The 19932-nt window shown below is 40.4% G+C and overlaps 1 protein-coding gene across 2 annotated transcripts; it reads left to right on the forward strand.

Moving 5' to 3' along the window:
• The first annotated feature begins 269 nt into the window (after positions 1–269).
• synpo2a (synaptopodin 2a) lies at positions 270–19932 on the forward strand. 2 transcript variants are annotated; one of them, XM_027277637.1, is made up of 5 exons: positions 270–459; positions 7130–7281; positions 8500–9293; positions 10984–13967; positions 17777–19932. In XM_027277637.1, the coding sequence occupies exons 1-5, from the start codon at positions 352–354 to the stop codon at positions 18374–18376; spliced, it is 4638 nt and encodes a 1545-aa protein (XP_027133438.1). In that variant the 5' UTR covers positions 270–351; the 3' UTR covers positions 18377–19932. The 2 variants fall into 2 exon arrangements, with proteins under 2 accessions (XP_027133438.1, XP_027133437.1); XM_027277636.1 differs by lacking the exon at positions 17777–19932 and having other exon boundaries at positions 274–459; positions 10984–15274.

Genomic DNA, 19932 nt, shown 5'->3' on the forward strand with positions numbered 1-19932 from the left:
TTTTTAGGCTTTTAAAGATTCTATGACTCCTTTCTGCAGAAGTTGGGTAGTCTAATTTGCAATGTATGATGTAGTATCATAAAGTTTATAGGATGCTGCAGCTCGGGGATTGTCAGACAGAGCGTGAAATAGTCCAAGTGCTCAACATGACAAACCACCAGTTGCATGCAGCTCCTGCAGGCGGGTCCGTGCGCTGTGACGTTTCCCTGAGCGGGCTGGACTCGGGCAGAACTCAGATGATGGGGATTATACAGCTGTCTGGTGGAGGTGGTTTTTATGCAAAGTGCTGCTGGTCCGGCTGACAGCTCGATGATCGCGCTGTGGAGGTTTGGCTGAGGAGCTGTGCGCAGCATGGGCACCGGGGATTATATCTGCTTGACGCTGCGCGGTAATGCGCCCTGGGGGTTCACCCTGCGAGAAGGAGAGGGGGACACCTACAAACCTTTTTTTGTCTCCCAGGTACCTGTCTGTCTGTCTATCTGTCTGCTTTCTAATTGTAAAGTGTTAATTTGAGATAAAATAGAGTCGCAGTTTACCAGATTGTTGTTAGACAGTCTTATGTATGTTTAATTAATCTTATTATGAAGATCTTATAAATTCTTCAGTTTGGTTTAGAAGTTTCATATCTATGGTTTCAGTTCTGTTGAGTAATCAGTGGGGGGAAAAATGCTTAAAAAGTTTGAACAAACTGGTGGGAGAGAATTTATTGGCAGCAGTGCGTGTCGCTGCATTTTTGTGTGAGTTGGCCGTGTTTTGGTGAGAGATTCCTCGGGACCCTTATATGGTCAAGGCCAAGTGAGAGTGTGAAGCTGAAGACTGTGTGATCTGTTATCACTCTCAAAGACTTCAGCGAGAAAGCAAAGCATTATTCAGACGAATAAGTGACCTGGAGATGGAAAGGTATGCGCGTTATGCAGGAATACCAATGCAAACAAACACAAAAGACCAGAACATTCATATAAATGATAGAAGGGAGGATGGCCAAATTATAGGTCATGCTATGACCACTTTGACTACATAATATTTGTTCAGCCTGATAGTGTGGTGGACTTATAGGTAACAGTAGGTGCCATTCACTTCCAATTTGTTTTTTCACTTTACATAATACATTCATTCCATATATCATCGGCTGATATTGGAAAGGTTATGTCACTGAAGCTACGCTTAATTCATCCCTTTGTTTAAGTGTATGAATATCTAAATACTCCAAATGAATTAGGTTACCTTCAGATATTTTATAGCTGAATGGTTCTCATGAACTTACTCAAGTCTAATTCATCTTTGCAGACGTACATCTGGTCTTGAATATGTCAAATTCTCAAATTAAAAGTCAGATTAATGCAGAAATACGGTGATGTAAATGTGCACCGAGAGAGATGGAGCCAGGTGTCTTTACTTTGTTTGAAAAGCTGCTCAGGCTCTATATATGGTATAGCGATGCATGTTCACCAGTACTCAAGCTGCACAGATCCCTCATCAGCTTGTCCTCCATGCAGTGTAGATGTAAATGTTTCTCTTGAGCTGCATTCCTGTGACATCAAAGCTCCACCAGAAGAAAGCGCTTCAAGAGTATCAATAGATCATTTTAATGACAGGCGCTTAACTGGTTTCAAACAATTGAAGCCACACTTCTGAAGTTCACTGGTGACTTTTATTGTAATTCCTGTATAAATGTAGATAGTATTTCCACATTTGATGGCAGGGAGTTGTCTATTATTATTGAATAAGTGGATACACATCCGCTGACACTTCAGATTGGCTCATGAACATGTGGTTAGTTGATTATAAGAGACTGAATAAGTAGGCGGTGTAGATCTCTGTTTCTGTAAGTTGTGTAAAATATATCAATAAACATAAAGACAAAATCACATTCATACAAAAATCCCCACAAAGTCACGTACACTGTGTTGAGCCTGAGCCAACAGAACAAAATGCCATGCCAGAAATTAGCAGCAACAACGAGGTTTAGAAAGCAAAACAACTGTCCACATCCCTGTCCTTGGGGACTGCCCCTATCTCTACTGCCTGTTGCCATTTTAAATTCAGTTTTCTCTTGAAACTTATCTGCCATATATCAGGCAATTTCAGCCTAACTGTTTTCATGTGTTACATAAGATGCTTGTGATTATGTCATTTAAAGTGCTGGCCTTTTACAGTGAAGTAAGATATGATGCATGTGTCCCAAACTAGGACATCTGGGGGTTTTAGTCCACCTCATCTGGAAGGCATAACTCTAAACATCCCTCCAAAGTCTTCTTGTAGAAAGGACAGAGAGCCAAGTCCGTTAGGTAAAAGTAAAAAGAAACATACCAAGATCATGACAAATATTCCTAATTTAGAGGTTCTCCTGTGTCCGATAAAACGTGTTGTGTTTTAAAGCTTCTGTTGAATGTCGTGGAAACTGCGTTTTGTTTCTTGAGAGAAAGTGATTGTTCAGTGTACTGACAGGCAGTACAGTGCAAGGGCACAGGGTATCCACTCTTAAAAGGTTCTTTCCATATAAGGGAGGGCAGTATTTTTCTTCTCATTTGGAGTCCTGGCCTGAGTACAAAGTTGATGAGGTCACTCTATTTTTAAAGCTACAGAAACTGCATAATACAAAATTTTTACAAGTTGGGACCCACAAATGCACCAAGTCACATTTGGAAAAACATGGAACCATTTACATGTGATCTACGGTAATAGTGTAATGGTTGTTTTGGATGTCTTAGCAAAAAGGACTAATACTTAACAGATATTCAAAAAACCTGCAACCTGAACAGGAGACATTTTGGCTTGCTAATTACTAAGGTATGCCATCTCGATATGTGGAATGTCAACATGCATCAGATCAATTATAGAGCAGTGAATGACAACAAATCGTGAACCTTTAGGACTTTTCAGAGTCTAATAAGAACTAACCCAAATTCCATTACATTGTATTCATGGCCTGAATTAAAACTGTTCTTTGCCTGGGTTATCTTGACCTTTACAGAGCAAAGAGGGCTTTTGTCACAGATGCCTCGGTAATAGTGCACCATAGGAACCTTATTAAGCTGCCAAGCAATCAGCAAAATGCGGTTGCTGCATTCATTCAGTAAACAAAGTGCTTCACAGCTCCTTCCATCACTGGAGTTTTTTGGCATTGTGTTTTACAGCAAAACATCTACATCCTGGTCCTGGAAGAAAGCAGTGACCTCAGATGATGACTATTGATGACTGTGTAGTTTTTTCCCCTTTTTTTAATTCCCCATCATCTAAACAATTCATGCTCCAACGGCTTTGTATTTTGATGACTTCGTTGTGAGTTGCAGTGTTCCTGGCTGCGAATTCTCTTTGTTGGAATCCCAGATGACTCACCCGAATATGAAAAAATATATATATAATATATTGTACTAGAGTTGTGTGTTAGTGGTAAAAATAGTAGTAGAAGTATCTTTAGAAGTATCCTTCTAACACGTTTCATTATGTTAAAGAGAAGTGATGGTTAAATTAACACTGTGTACCTATATATACAGTATTTTCATCATTGCCTAATATATGTGATAAATAGATATTACTTTCCCGTGGAAACCATGTATCTCCAAACCATCACCTTTCATCTGATAAGCCTTGTTTTCATTTTATGTTCCCCACCTCCAAAGTTTTTTCACGATGTATTTATCATCCACAAAGGAATGCATAATCTTTCAGTTTAGCTTAACTTAGAAGATTTACTAAATGTGCCTTTAGATTTATTTGAGTTTATCAAAGTTAACTTGACAATATTATTGGCAATATTGTAACATATCTGCTTAGGCTTCTTTCCGAAATAAATCTACTTCATAAAACCAAAAACCAAAGTTGTTTAGCTCAAATTAAAACATAGAACAAAATAAAAGATCGATAGACATACATAACACAATGCAATTGTTTGCAATAAGTTAAAAAATAACAACAGGCAGGAATGTATGTATGGATCAATGATTGGATTTGGTATTTATGAAAGTCTTGTATTAACTGCATTAGGAGTATGCCCAGGGAATGCAGATAGAAATTGTCTTGTAGCTAAATAGTGTAAATAATGTACTTTACATGGTTCTGCAAATTAACGTAATAAACTTTAAAAAGTCTCTCAGCCCTCTAACTGTTTCCACACCTCTCCTCTAAGACAAAAAAGAACAGCTAAGTAACAGAACAGATAGGCAACAAGCCTCCCGCACGGCGTGAGTGCTACCTGTAAAGCAGCTGGAAAATATTTTCCTCAAATGTAAAAACATAATTACTTAAAGCTGTGAAGGGCAGGAACCGCTGGGAGCTATGTGGACACATTATGCACTCCTGTGTTTCCTGTGATTTTCTGTTGTGTTTAAGCCTATTACAGAGATAATTTGAAAATGGGAAACCCTGGAAAGCACATGCATATAATGTACTGTAATGTTGTCTAATTGTGGCCCCACATGATACCAGTTATAAATCTCATGAGTATTTTAGGAAAGCACTTTATTTTATTTTTTTTAAGTCCAACTCTGCTTATGTTCTCCTGACACCTAGAGTAGCATTTATTTGTTATCCTTTCCTGCACAGTTACGGGAGACTGTGTTTCTCTTTCCAAGTAGCATATGCCAAACAGGACTGAGACTGTAGGTATCTTTGTGTTTCACCGAGAGACAACGACAAATGTTTCCCCTCCTTTTTTGGAGCATGAGTGGTTGCTGTGGCGCTCCAGACAAACAATCCTCCCTGTAGTGAGGAGTGAGTCCCAATAGACAGGCACACAGGCTTCCTTATAGGGTCTGTTTGCACACTGGTAACTCTTAAAAACTCAGTGGGATTTTATCTGAAAGTTACCAGCTCTATAAAGTAACTCATAAAACATTTTTGTATATATAGCAAAGTAGACCTTCGACTCATGGCTTTTGTGTTTAAGATGTACTAAATAAGCAAGTATGGTAGTGCTCCTTGTTTCTATAAATATTGGAACACTTGCTGTGGATGGAAAAAAACATTTTTTTAAAGCCAAGAAAGCAGATATAGAATGTTTAATCAGGAGTAGTTTTAATGTCGAACTGGTTTCACAAATCACAAAATAAATCCTCGGCATCTTGTGCACAAAATAATTTAGTCTTTGTGCATGTTGGTGTTGCATGCAGGGATTCCCCTCTTCAGTCAGTGGTAAAAATATACATTTGTGTGCATTGCCATCTAGTGACAAAGTTGTTCTACTGCAAGTGTCTCAAGTTTGATGCATATCCATGGAGATGGAGCTGCAAGGGCTGATAGGTGAAATGATTTAACATGAAGTTTTTTTCTGTTGTGAAATTCTAAAATCACAGTAATTTTGAGATTTTATATATTTCCGTTAATTAACTAGAAAACAGAGCAAACACATCCGTTGTGCCAGTGATTGTGAAGAAGGACTGTTTGATATGTTATCCCCATCATTTTATTTCTTTGATTGATTTTGATTGATTCTACTCCTGCAACGAGCCCTTCACAATATGGAATTAGCATAGTATGTATACCACCAGGACCACCTGTTTGTGATTACCATTAATACCCAGCAGTGTTTCTAACTTTTTGTGTGTTGTGCTATTAAAATAAACATGGATACCCACACTTTTGAAATACCTGAACACTGAGCTCTTCGCACTTCCACGATTTATGTGAGTGCTGCTTGCCAACAAGGTTTCTTGAGAAACAGCGACTCCAATGTGAGAAACCTAGGAGACTGTTTTTGTTTAGCGATGATGTGATGAAATAAATCAACTTGAAGTGAATGATGCAACGGTAGTAAAGGGGCATTAGCATGATCGATGGTGGAATACCATAGCCATTTACTCATGTTCAGTGACATCAAAGGTTAACCTGTATTGACTCTGATGTATCATAAACAAGATCTTTAGGAGAATTACCCAAGGAAATGATTAAGACACATTACCCCATTATGGTGAATGAATTAGGTTCCATTCATATATTTTAAGATTATGTTTATGGCATTTCATCTTATTTTATCTTACTTGATAGTTGACAGACGAACTGTCAAGTATAGGGAAGAAAAGAAAAAAAGAAACACAGACTAGTTTTGGTACATTTTGAAGTGGTTACCAATCTCAAGAACTAAGCAAATATTGTAAACATAATAAACCATCTTTCAGAGCTGTTTATTTATAGTGTTTGCAAAATATCTTAACATGTTTCCTATGCGAATGTCTTCTAATTGCATGGTATTGAAGTAATCATTTATCCCCAAAGCTGTACAAGTGGCCTTTTGTGCAAAATTCATGGGGCATTTCTCCTTATTAAGTCACCTCATTAATGAACCATTTTATAGGCCTCAAGAACCAATTACAAGGGAACGAAACCATCAGTCATTAGTCTAACTGTGTAAAGAAGTGCCCTTTAAATAGATGTGCCCAGAGCTGGCCTACAGAAATTATATGCAGCTGCATGGTTAAAATACATGGTAGCCTACATTTTCAGACTGACTGTACACTGGAACGTGTTATGCAAATCGTGGCTGTACTCGTTGGTCATATAGTTAATTTCCAAATGTTTTGAATTACCTTGGTGAAAGGCCACGACCTCACCTTGAATATTCTCATTAATATCACTCAAATATGAACGATCTAGTCTGAAAATATGTTTTCATCCGATTCACTTACTTAGGGAATATTTGCCCCTACGCACATTATCATCTATTGCCTGGCTTGGATACACATGGAAGAGAATAACCCGTTTAGCTATCTTGTTTTATCTGTAGAGGCTCCACAGCATTACACTTAGTCTAAACATACACCACTGTTTATTTACACTAATTTTCTGTTTTGCTTACATTATTACTATTTACAGGCTGGCTCTTGTATTTATGCCTCACTTTGAAGGAGGCCTTTCTCATATTACTCTCATGAGAATGTATAATTTATGTTAAGTCCTTTTAAAACCTAAAAATATACTAAAATACTTAAAGGTCTCAAAGATGGTTTATTTTGAGTTCCTGTAAATAGAAGCATTGTCATAGAAGAGCTTTCTGTGAAGGTTATAAGACAATTCTCAGACTTTCACTGGCAGCTAAGGATACAATTACCAAAAGGTGATGCCATGTGAAGAGTTTACCTATGCTGACCTGTGTGATGTGTTTTTCTTGCTTTTCGTCCTTTGTCTTCCACAGGTAGAAGAAGGTAGTCGTGCCTTCTTAGCTGGAGTGCAAGAAGGTGATGAGGTGGTGGCGCTCAACGGAGAGCCATGTGCTGATCTCACGCTCTTACGAGCCTCTGCGATCATTGACACATCCATCGACTGTCTGCAGCTGCTTCTCAAAAGGTAGTGCCACGAACCGCACATTGAATTGATGATAGTGAAGTGATACCCAAAGCATATCTGTGAATTGCAGAAAACACAGACAATTACATTTGAAAATATCTGCACATTCAGTAACTCTACAATATCTGTATATGACAAGTGAGCCATGTTGCAGTGTAGGTCACTTGGTGTTCAGAACAGCAGAGCAGAATGCTTATTGCGCCACTCTATTAGCATTTAGATAGCATGTTGTTTTATGACCTGTGCCCTTTTGCATAGTTCAGTGAACCACTGACAGTCTGCCTGTGTATATATATGCATTCACGTCTGTGCGTGTATTAGTGAGTTAATGTGTGTCAGCCATGCTGACCTTCCAACTAGCTTGGCCAGTGCGTTACAGATTTGTGTGTCTTGATTGACATGCAGCTGCTCAGCCATGACTCATTGGGTATTGCTAGTGTGTTTATCAGGGTGACAAGTCTGCAAATATTGCTGCATGTGCCATAATGTGCCCACATTTACACTGTAGAGGTTGAATCTATTTATTTTTTTCTAATTTAAATCCCTGTTCTTTGTGGCTACAGCTGTAAGCACAGTACAAGATTTATATTAAGATTGTTTCTGCGACTGCATGATATAAACTATAAACTCTTGCCTATGCAGAATTGGAGAGCAGATGACCTCAGTTTGTGACTATCAAGATTTATTATGATATGTCACTCTAAAAGGACTAGTCACTGACATCTAATTCTTATTAAATTCAATAATTGCAATCAGAGAAAATGACATTCTGCTAGTCTATTCCTTGCTGACCTTGAAAGTGGGAAATAGGCAGAGCGATATTGAAGCGTGATTACTTTCTTCTTAGGTGACCTGACCCTTTCATTAGACTTGCTGCATGAAGATTAAATCTACTTGACTACTATGACAACTTGAGCAATGGGAGACAAGCTTTACATCCAACAATCCAATGACTCCATTCCTCAGTTGTGATGTACTGCTCGTTCAGATGGTGTTATAATTTAATGAGCAAAGGAAGATTTGTGTGAACATCACACCTGTCTTTCATTTGGAAGTAAAAATAAAAATAAATGTTAGATGATTAAAACTAATGTCTTAAAGTCTTAAAGTCATGTAATATAGGAGATGGCATTATGTCTTATTACTATTAATGAATCACAGTTATTGAACTTAAAAACTTGCACCACTTACTTATTCCTCTTCTCCATTCTCTGAAAGATACTGCACCATCCCCCCAGAAGACTATGAATCTGAAGAGACACACTGTGGTCAGAGGGACTCATCTGGTGTGGTTTTAGAGAGCACCACACTTCACATCTTCTCACCAAAGCACGGGTCCCAAAGTCCGAGGGAACTCTACACATCTGTGTCACAGGATGAGGCCTACTATGGGGAGTTGGATAGCGGTACATTTCCCAGGAGACCCCAGTTGCTTTCCACCGAGCAACATGTACCCTCACCTGGTGAACGGGGAAGCCGGGAACCTGTTTTTAAGGAAAATGATGAAGAGATACAGCGTTGCTTCTCCCCTGGTGACATGGTTGAGCTTCAGGTCTCCCTGTCTAAGCAGTCCTTGGATGATGTGGGCTGCACCTCTCTTGGAAGCGCTCTTGGGATCCAGGGAGAACTCTCAAACAGAGAGGCCTTTGAGACGATCCACAACATCACCACATCACACGATGTGCCCTGTTCCGTCAGAGAGCCCCTTGGCCAGCATGGAGTTGTGCTCAGCTCCCCTTCAATGCTTGGGCAGGTGGAGGTCATTTTGCAGCAGCCAGCAGCATCAGGAGCAGGGAGGGGCATCTTGAGTGTGGGTGGCACCAGGGTCAGTGGAAGTGTTGGATCCCAAAGTGAAGGAGAAGAAGAAGGAGGAGGACACCGTGAAGGAGTTCCTGGGTCATTTACTGTCTCATTTGGAATTGCCTCAGAAGAGGCAACACCAGCAGAAGGACAGGAGTCTGATTCTGAGGGGGATCAAGACAAACCCAACAAGCATCGGGCAAGACATGCCAGTAAGTATGGACTATGGACCTATTCTATTTGTACCATGAAATAATGCTCTGGTGTGCATATTTTTTCTGTGTGTGGATCTGTTCATTCAAGAGGAATCTGCAAGCTTATAGGTCAACACTAAATTACATTTGCCAACAACATGTGTGCATTCCAAAGCCTGATGTCCAGTGTGTGTGCTCCTCAAAATAGTCTGTCACTGCAGTTGGAGCAGTGTGCTCATTCCTTTGAATGGAAGCAGATACATCCGGGTCTAACCTGAATAACAACAGAATCAGTGATTGGGGTTGTGACAGTAAATAAAAGAAATATAGCAAATCAAATGAAAAGGAGATTTAAAAAGATGTTGAATTGATCATGTAAGAGAAGCTACTACACTTAAAACATCTTAAAGTATCCATTTGAAGAGGCTTGATGATGAATATGGAGACTGAGGCGTTCCTCCGAGCTGTGTTGAAGACATAAATATAACACCAGCACGCTGATGATGCCTGCAGAAGTAGCCCTTTGACAGACACCAGCATGTGCTCCCCCAGCCCGTTACCTGATCCTTTCAAACTGGGTGCTTTAACTGAGCTAAAAAAGTGAGTCTGTTGCTCACTCCCGCTGTCTCCTCCACCTTCAGGTTAGTCTTACAGTAATATAAAAAAGAAAGCCTGCATATTATTTTATTACTGCCTTGAATTGTTGGATCGTTTCAGAGTGTGTGGTGTCTGTTATCAGATTGGCTTAAGTGTTAGTAAGTGTGATACATTTAAGAAGAACAGAAGGTTTTAAGTGGTCAGCTTGTGAACTTAAAGATAAGAACTGGTAAAGACACTCTATTTCTGGTGGATTTATTGCATGCAGGCTATCTCTAATCTTTCCGAGTTCCTATTCCTGGCTACGTTATAGGGCTGTGTGGTTCACTGTCTGTGAACAACTTGGGATATTAGACATGGGTCAGAGAATTTCATAATTGCTTTATAGGTTAATGTTCAATTTCAATTGAATGAGCTAATTTGGAGGAATACAATCACAGAGGTGAAAAATACATAGCTATAGGTGGATAAATATTATGTGTGGAATGCAATATCTCTCTGGTTATGGAATCACATACCTTAGTTTACAGGACATTTGTTGTGTGTTCAGATCAGTTTAACAGTGCATATAGTTTTAATTGCTTATTCGTCAGACATTTCTGCTTCTGCTTTTATTGAGAACATTGGGTGTATTATTATATAGTTATATTATATATTATAATAATTTTTGTGCAAAAGGTTGCTATCAGTGTAATGTTACATGCTGCAATGAATTGCTTTGTGCCTTGCTTAACTTAGTTTCTCAATTTTGTCATCTGTCACCATGTTATTTCTGCAAGCTCTATTTTTACTTATCAGGTGAGTGATAAACCAAAGTGACTTATGATGAAGTCTATATGATGAAGTATAATTTGTATGAGTTTATATGATGAAGTATAATTTCATTTTTGATTGATATTTAGGATGGGCATTTTATAAAAATAGCTTTAAACAATACTAATTTAAATAAATTTAGTCAACTACTGGACATGATCAAGGCAGATACAGTGTGCAGTAAAATCACTGTTACCTGTAATTTCAGGGGTATCCAAGAGAATTTGGTTTTGATTTCCCTCTCTAGAATCCTTTATTTTTTAAAACACTGAACTTTCTCTTTTCCTTCTCTTTACAGGGCTCAGGCGTAGCGAGAGTCTCTCTGAGAAGCAGGTAAAGGAGGCCAAGTCCAAATGTAAACGTATTGCTCTTCTTCTTACGGCTGCGCCGCCCAACCCCAACAACAAGGGAGTGTTGATGTTCAAGAAACATCGGCAGAGGGCCAAGAAATACACACTTGTGAGCTACGGCACAGGAGAAGACGAACCAGAGTACAGTGACGAAGAGGACGAGGAAAGCGAAGACGACAAACAAGAAACCCACACTGTTGAATTTACCCTTGTGGCTCCTAACGGCTCAGAATTAGACAAGCATTTCCTCACTAATGCCCATAGTAGCAAAGGTGTGCTAACTATCAACTGGGACAAGGGTCTTCTTGAGATTGAAAGGAACCTGAACAACCAAGCAGAGATGGAATGTTTGCCTGAAACCAAAGGAAAGGGTGCCCTAATGTTTGCCCAACGACGTCAAAGGATGGATGAGATTTCTGCTGAACATGAAGAGCTTAGAAGCCATGGGATCCCAGTGGAAGGAGTACCAGAGCCTGAAAAGAAGATACTGGAGCAGTCCTACATGCAGTCCACAACAGATGGCCATGCTTACATGGATGTAAATATACACCAACAAAACCAACAGCAACAACAGTACCAACAATATCAGGAACAGCAGTACTATGAGCAACAACAGAACTATCAACAGCAACAACAGAACTACCAACAACAACACCAACAACAATACCAACAACAGTATCAACAGCAGCAGCAGTATGAACAACAACATTATCAACAACAGCAAATGTATCAGCAGCAGCAAGAATATCAGCAGCAACAACAAATGCAGCACTATTCTACAAACATCAATGGCACAGTCCAACATCAAACCAGTGAAATGCAGAGTTCCTTCAGCAATCGTTCTGCAAAGCCTTTCTCAGCAGAAAACATGGTGGCTACCCCTTATTCTCCCGCAATGAGTGGGACCAATCAAGATTCTATGGGCCAAGGAGAGCAGATAGCTTCCCGTGATGAGCGCATTTCTACCCCTGCAATTAAAACTGGCTTTTTGATGGATGCAAGGAAAAGAAACACTGGCAAGCCTATGTTCACTTTTAAGGAAGCACCAAAAATGACACCTAACCCAGCATTGCTAAACCTTCTCAACAGGAGTGACAAGAAAGGTTTTGAGTCAGGACCTGAGGAAGACTACCTTAGCCTTGGAGCTGAGGCTTGTAATTTCCTCCAGTCTCCAATTAAACACAAAACTCCTCCGCCAGTGGCTCCAAAGCCTGTGATTAACCCCACCTCTCCTCCTTGGGCCTCACAGATAGAAATGACCAATCAGGACATGCCTCAACAAGCTGAAAATAGTGTATCTACACCTGCTGTAGCCCCCACCACAGAGCCTACCCCTGCTCCAGAACTCGAGCCAACCCCTGCACCTGCCCTTGAACCCTCTCCCCCGCCTGCCACCCAGGAGGTTCCTGCCAGCACCACCACAGAGGAGCAGCACACAGAGGAGCAGCACACATGGACTCAGCAGGAGCCTGAATCTCAACAACAGCCTTTACAAGTGACAGCTCAGGAAGATTATGGTCATCTGAATTCAACCGTACAGTCTGAGCCTGCTCCTGTGACTAGCTGGACTACAGCACACACACAAGCACAACAGCAGCCATCTACCAATTCTTGGCATCCAGCTCAAGTGCATCCCCAGGAACCACCTCCAAGTCAGTCCCCACAACATCCACCATGGGTGACACGTCAACCTACTCAGACCCAAGCACAGCCTCAAGCCCCAACAAATACTTGGACCCCTCAAAACCAGCCATCCTGGAATCAGCCTCACGAGCAAGCACAAACCCAAACAAATGTTCAGCCACCCTGGGCTCAGCCTCAAGAGCAAACACAGTCTCAGTCACAAGTTCAGCCACCCTGGACACATTCTCATGATCAGCCCAATCTGCAGCAAATGCAACCAACTTGGGGTCAACCCCAGGATCAACAAGTGCAGCAGCAACCTCAAGCCCCATGGGAACAGCCATCACAAACACAGTCTCAGCATCAACCACCATGGGTACAACAACCCCAGCAGAAATCCCAAACACAACCGCCTTGGGTTCAACAGGTTCAACCAGAATCCCAGCAACAACCACCATGGGTGCAGCAGCCACAGCATCAGGCTCCACAACAACCATGGCCTCAGCCCCAAGCACCAGTTCAGCCTCAACCATCTTGGGTTTCAGCTCAGCCTCAACAGCAGCAGCAACCTTCAATTAATGCATGGCCTCCATCACAGACTCAAGCCCAAGTTCAGGCACCCTGGTTACAAACAGCCCAAGCACAACCTCCAGGACCACCCCAAGCCAGTTTGAATCCATGGGCACCAGTGCCTGCCCAGGCTCATTCCCAGCCATCATGGGCTCAGTCCCCTCCAGAGCATGGTCAGCATCCCATGAGTTCTTGGTCCCAAGAGCAAAATCAAGCCCAACATCAACCACCTTGGGCTCAACCAGTTCCACCCCAGCCCACACCACAGCCAAACTGGCAACAGTCTTCAAAACCACAGCCACCATTGAATACATGGCCTTCAGCTCAGACACAGCCTCAGACACCTGTGAATGTCTGGGCACCACAGTCACAGCAAACACCTGTGAATTTTTCCACATCAATGGTGAACACTCGTCCTTCTCCAAAACCTTGGCATCCACCACAAAATGCCCCAGAAAACCGGACTCCTCCACCCCCACCACAGCGGATGCACTCTTTTACTATTGGTCAAAAAGTTTCATCACCCATCAATCCAATGGCTACTGTCTTAAACCCATCATCCCCAGGTTCATCTTTTGAGATGCCAGCCGTCAAAGGGAAAGGAGCTGATATGTTTGCCAAGAGGCAGTCTCGTATGGAGAAGTTTGTCGTGGACTCTGAGACTGTGCAAGCAAACAAGGCAAGCCGGTCAACATCGCCAGTTGCTTCGTTACCAAATGAGTGGAAATATACACCCAATGTACGTGCTCCACCTTCACGGGCATATAATCCTATTCAGTCCCCTTCTTATCCCCCAGCAGCAACAAAGCAGCCCCCTCCAAGCCCTTCAACCAAAACCAAGAAAAAAGACAAGGAGAAGCAAAAGCCTGCTCCTAAACCCCTTAATGTTGTAGATGTCATGAAGCATCAACCCTACCAGCTTAATTCCTCACTCTTTACTTTTGGCCCAGCAGCAGAGGCTGCTAAACCCCCTTCACCTAAGCCTGCCTGTTCACCTCCTAACCATCCAGTCGAAAACCAACCAATTAGATATGAACAAATGGCCCCGATCCAGCCAGCTGGACAATATAATGCCCCATACGCCCAGCCAGGCTATGGGATGCCCATGCAGCCTGTGATGCCTGATGGCCATTACCAGCAAAACCCAGTTTATCCTCCCCCCAACCCTTATCAACAACCTATGGGCGGTCCATACCAGCAACCATACAACCAACAGTATCAGCAACCTGTTCCACCTGCTTATCATCCCCAAGCACCTCAGTCTCCAAACTCTCCTTACCAACAGGCACCACAGGCTCCTTACCAAACAGCCAATAGCCCTCCCTACCTGGCAGCTCCTTCAGTAAATTACCAGTCACAGCCTCCCAGTACCTATGTTGTTCCTAGTTTTCCTGTAGCTGCAAGACCTGAGTCTGTATCAGGTGGTAACCCTGGAGCTGCTCCCAAACCTAAATTCACAGCTAAAAAGAGCTCAGCTCAGGTGTGGAAGCCTACAGCAGTTGATAAAGAATGATTCTGGCAGATTCACGACACCCTTAGTGTCTGTTTAAGTCAAATAAATTGTTCTTGGAGACCACTACCAAGTGGACTATTTTGAGCATATGAACTTGCTTTTGTAATGACTATCTTCATCTCTACCTACTCTTGTTATTGACATTGGGCAGAGCTTAATGGTTTTAGAGAGCTAATGCCAATGGCATCGCTAACAGATTAAGAATGTAATTATAACAGGATGTAAGTATATTTCATCAGACACAATTGAACCAAACGTGGTTATGACGTATATATGCATTTTGACATAATCGTAGAGAATTATGCACATTCATACTTAAGAAAATCACTTTAAATTAATGTGATTGTAAGTTAAAGAATCTAAAGGTGGCAATGTAAGAATGTAGGGGAACATGATACTCAGGAAGAACAGAGTGAAAAAAAATGTAGTCAGAAGTGAATAGTACCTGACAGTGCAACAGGAAGTTGATTTTTGAAAAGAAGAAAATGAGAAATGTGCCTAATGTTATTTGTTGAACAAAGAAACAAAAAAAACAAAACAAAAAAAAATACAAAAAAACAAAGAAACAAAATAAAAACAACTAAATTACAATTAAAATAAAAAAGAAATAAAATAAACAGATAAAATAAAAATAAAAATAAAGCAGTGAGGGAAACGGGTGCGGTATATGGGGTGTAATGTTACCAGGCAGAAGGCTAAATTTGCAATGTCAGTGATGTCATAAATGCAGAGATTATGTAACAAGTCTGTGGAGTTTCAAGTAAAGGTTGGAGAATACAGCAAAACCCTGTCAAGTAATACCACCTTACTTGAACTTTCAATGTTTGATCGGTATATAATATTCTTGAGCAGCTTTTCCCCAGTGTCTTCTCAATAGCGCAGACTTAAGATGGTTAGTTTTATTTTAAGCTTTTTACCAGCTGTTGCATCATGTTAGGTACTATATTTAAACAGCCTCTTAGGAGAGAGTGCTGAGGTCCAGAGATAGTAAGCTTAAATTTCAACTTAAGCCAGTGAAAGCTACTTTATTGCTGTTTCTTTTTTAACAGAAAACAATATATGGAAATACCCACTCTACTACTCTCACTCTTTAATGCATCTTGTCTTGCTTTTGTTTTATATGAATAGGTGATAAATGATTAACAAAAGAAGATTTATTGAAAGGATAATCAGCCTGATAATGTTCAAAAATATATTTTTGGTACAGGGCTGCTTTTGTTCTTCATGTTTCTTTTTGTCTTTTTTCCTTTTCCTTTGTGTGGTTCTCTTCATAGTGCACTATCTGTATGATTCACTGCAGTGCCATTAAAATGTCTTTTATCCTTATTTGGCTTTCCTTTCTTTTGTCCTTTGAGCATGCTTTTTGGGTTTCTTCTGTTCTGTGCTCGTCTCTTTTCTTTCATCTTGCTGAATTTCACCACTTCTCCACCTTTAATATGAATGATGATAAAGTTATTCCATATTTGCTCAGACAAGAATTTAGTTTCTATGCAAGATCATCACAATTAGACATGTACATGTACTTTCTGTTTAGAAAAACAGCGATCCAAAATGAATCACTATAAAAAAAAAAGACTTTAAAGATATTATTATGTAGAAACACCTCATTATCCAAATCACCTACTTTTACAGCTATCGAGATAAATGCTTGAGAAGCACATTCCTGCAGAATGACTACTTGATGCGTTTATGTAGGTATTATTAGGTTCACTAAATACTGGTGACCTCATTGGATAATTCTGGAGTGGAAGAGAGTAGGCCCATGCTGAAATGTATATCCATGGTGTGTCATGCATTTTCAGAAAGGGCAGTTATTTGTTAGGTGTGAGTTTAAATATCAAGTGGCGTCTTAAGTAAGCAAATAAGCAAATTCATGTAACTATATTGTTATTCAGATATAAATCAATTGCAACATGTTATAAATGCAATAAAAGGGATTTTACTGGTAATTAATTAATGGATAAAATCTACTCATTGTTATCTAATACTGCACAGTTTTATTCAATATAAGGCAGGGCAGACATATTGTTCAGATTAAGACCTTAGATGAGTTCATGTATCTACTCTCAAATGTACTTTGTTATAAAGTTGGGCTCCCAGAAAAAAACCTTACACACTTATACTTACGTAGACTATTTTCAGCAGCTGTCACACAAATTGAAAGCCTCTGTATGCACACCATCATGAGCACCAACTCATTAGACCTGCTCAGGCCCCATTTCTTAGAATGGCAGATAGATAATAGACATAAACAATGCGAGGCAAATGTAAAGTCATCTAGGCAATCTCTGTCAGCAGAATGAAAGTATGACCTTAGATTGTCTACTAATCTACTCATACATTCTTGTGTCTACCCTAATCCAGGATAACGCTGCCACAGGCACTTTAGGCCTACCAAATACCTGAGTCAGCAGAGAATTGATTCCCTCTTGACTTATTCAGCTACATTTTTTTATGACTGCACTCTCTTCTATTCTGTTCTTTCATTTTTACCACCTCCTGCCGTCTTGCTGATCATACACAACTTTCACCAGATGATGGCAGCACTACCTTTTCTGCATGCCTTCCATATCCAATCGACTGTAATGTCAGAGTCAATGAGTGGCACAGAGGTGTTTTGTCACCCCATATAACAGTTAGCTGTCCAGGCATCCTAATGGAAATTTTAGTAGTGAGAATTTAGGAGTTTCACCATCTCGTTGTCATACTTTGCTGCGTGTTACTGTCTAGCAAAGCAGATTCAGTAGAGTGTGGCTTATCCTGGGAGGCCTCTTATAAACCAGTTGTCCTAAAAAATAAGAAGGCGGTTCACTTTGTTTGAACAAATGATACAAGAACATTAGTGCACATAGAATGCTTTCCATTTTTAACAATGCAACATTAAACTATTAGAGCACTTAAAAGAAATGTGTTGACAAAGAGCTATACTATTTTTTTTATTGTTTTACAAGCTGATTTAGTTTGGCCAGAGGGCCAGTCATCCAAACAAAAATGAACTCTTATTAAAATAAACATGTCTGGATCTTTCTTTGCAGGCACTTGGCAGGAGCTACTCCCTTTCTCCACCAGCCAGAGTACCATTCACAGGCCAGAAGTCAGCTTCGGCCTCTGCTTCCCCCAAGCTTCCGGGTCGGGCCTTTGCAACTCCCCAGGCAAAGCAGACATCCTGGCTGGAGAAGGGCCACAAACCCCTAACACCCTGGGAGGCCGCCTCTCGGCATCCCCTGGGCCTGGTGGATGAAGCATTTGCTTTCCAGGACCTCCAGCAAAGCCTTGTCTCAAACATCCGTCTGGCAGCCCAGCGCAAAATACTGCCCGAGCCACCGGCAGAGTGGAAGGCCAGAGTCTCTTACCAAGCCCCGCAAAAAACAGGCAGCCACACTTGGAGCCAGAGCCAAAGTCGCAGTCGTAGCCGAGCTCCGCTGCCATCATTTATGTCCCCAACAAGGAGCACTGTCTCAATCCCAGATAGTAATGTTGGTTACAGGTCTCTGCCCAGACAATGGCAGCCTCAGAGGTCTGCGGCAGAGGAAAATCTGGGGCCCTCACTGTCCTACTCTGAGTATAAGAGGCCCTTGGGAAAACAAACTTATAAGTCTGTGTACACCAGCAACACTTGGAGCTGGAAACGGTAGGGCACAACTCAACCTGTGTGACCTTAAATGAATAAAATCCCGCTCCTCACTGATTCCATAATGCACTCACGTGCAGTCACAGTATTTTCCTTTTTAATTCATTAATACTTAAACAAACATATGGTGAGTGAGGAGAGTAAGCTAATGATAAGTGGGTATTTAGAAATTGCTGGAGTTCTCCGTTGACGTGCTTATTTCATTTTTGTTTAAAGGCTTTATACTTTTCATTCTTAAATCTTTCGTATAAAATATATTTCTTGAAATATTTGCATGGCATAATAAAACGAAAGGAGGTTATTACTTTAACACTGTATGGAGACTTTAAAATGATTCCATTAGCATTTAACAACTTTCTAGCTTGGTTAATACACTGAAGTGGGCCTGTAATTCATTAGATGAGACAATAAGTATGTTATTTAGAATGGATAATAAGTCTGAATGGGCATGGTTAGTACAAAATAAGTGGAAAGATCTGAGTGTTTGTATAATAATAGTATATCTGGATATATCTAGAACTATTGAGTGTTCTGTAAACCTATACAAAATAGGTAATTATGATCTGGGAAAGATGTATATGAGTGTGTTAAGAGGGAGAAAGAAACAATTATCCACGACATAGTAAGTTGCAAGCTTGTGGATGAATTTGCTGTTCATGCTGGTTTCATTTTCTGCTGTGGATGTATGTATCTAGCATGCCATTTCTTGCAGTGATTTGTGCACTTTGTTTTTTTTTCTGGATGGGTTTTGTTTGATTTTCAATCCATGAAACTTGAGGATCATTTCACTGTCAGTGAAAGAGTTACAGACGCATTAAAAGTGAGGGCTAAAACTTGGGGAAAGGTTAGCGCTATAACTCAGCATATTGTGGGCGGACTTGTTGTTATGTAAGCTCTAATGAGTGAGATTAATTCACTTATTTACCAGGTGCATTTTAATTAGCGCATTAGCATGTGGCCATTAACTATTCAGTGAGAGAGGAGAAGAGAGAGGGAGATGAAAATGGGTCATTTTTCTTTGTTAATCTGGAATGAATTGTCACATTCCGGCACATTGTATTTGAAAAAAAAAAATAGCATGTAGGACTTTGAAGTTTTTGCCGGAAGTAAAAGTTTGACTGAGGAATGTTAACTCTTAATTATGACGTGATGATGTTTTCGTTTATAATGGGTTTGCTGGCACTGGGATAATGGCTTATAGTATGTAATTGGTTTGTGGCTTGTGTTTGGTTTGGAATTTTTGCGAAAGACTTGTAATCATCTCCAAAGACTAAAGCTACATTGGTGTTTTCACAGAGTGTACATAATGTCCTAATGTGATTCTCACTGAGCAGTCTCATAAACATAAATAAGATTTATCACACTTGCATTGTGACTCAAGTGACTCACTGAGCATCCTGACATACTATAGCGTCTCTGTGATAATTACACTGTATTGCTTCCATTCAAATGACACTTATTATGGTCATAGTAGAATAACAGTAATCCTTTTGTTCCAAATGAATTCAGGTAGGGATTCACATGAAGCATTTTACAAAATAAATACAACCAAATAGCACT

Source organism: Larimichthys crocea, chromosome III, assembly GCF_000972845.2.
Source record: "Larimichthys crocea isolate SSNF chromosome III, L_crocea_2.0, whole genome shotgun sequence".
Lineage (NCBI taxonomy): Eukaryota > Metazoa > Chordata > Actinopteri > Sciaenidae > Larimichthys > Larimichthys crocea.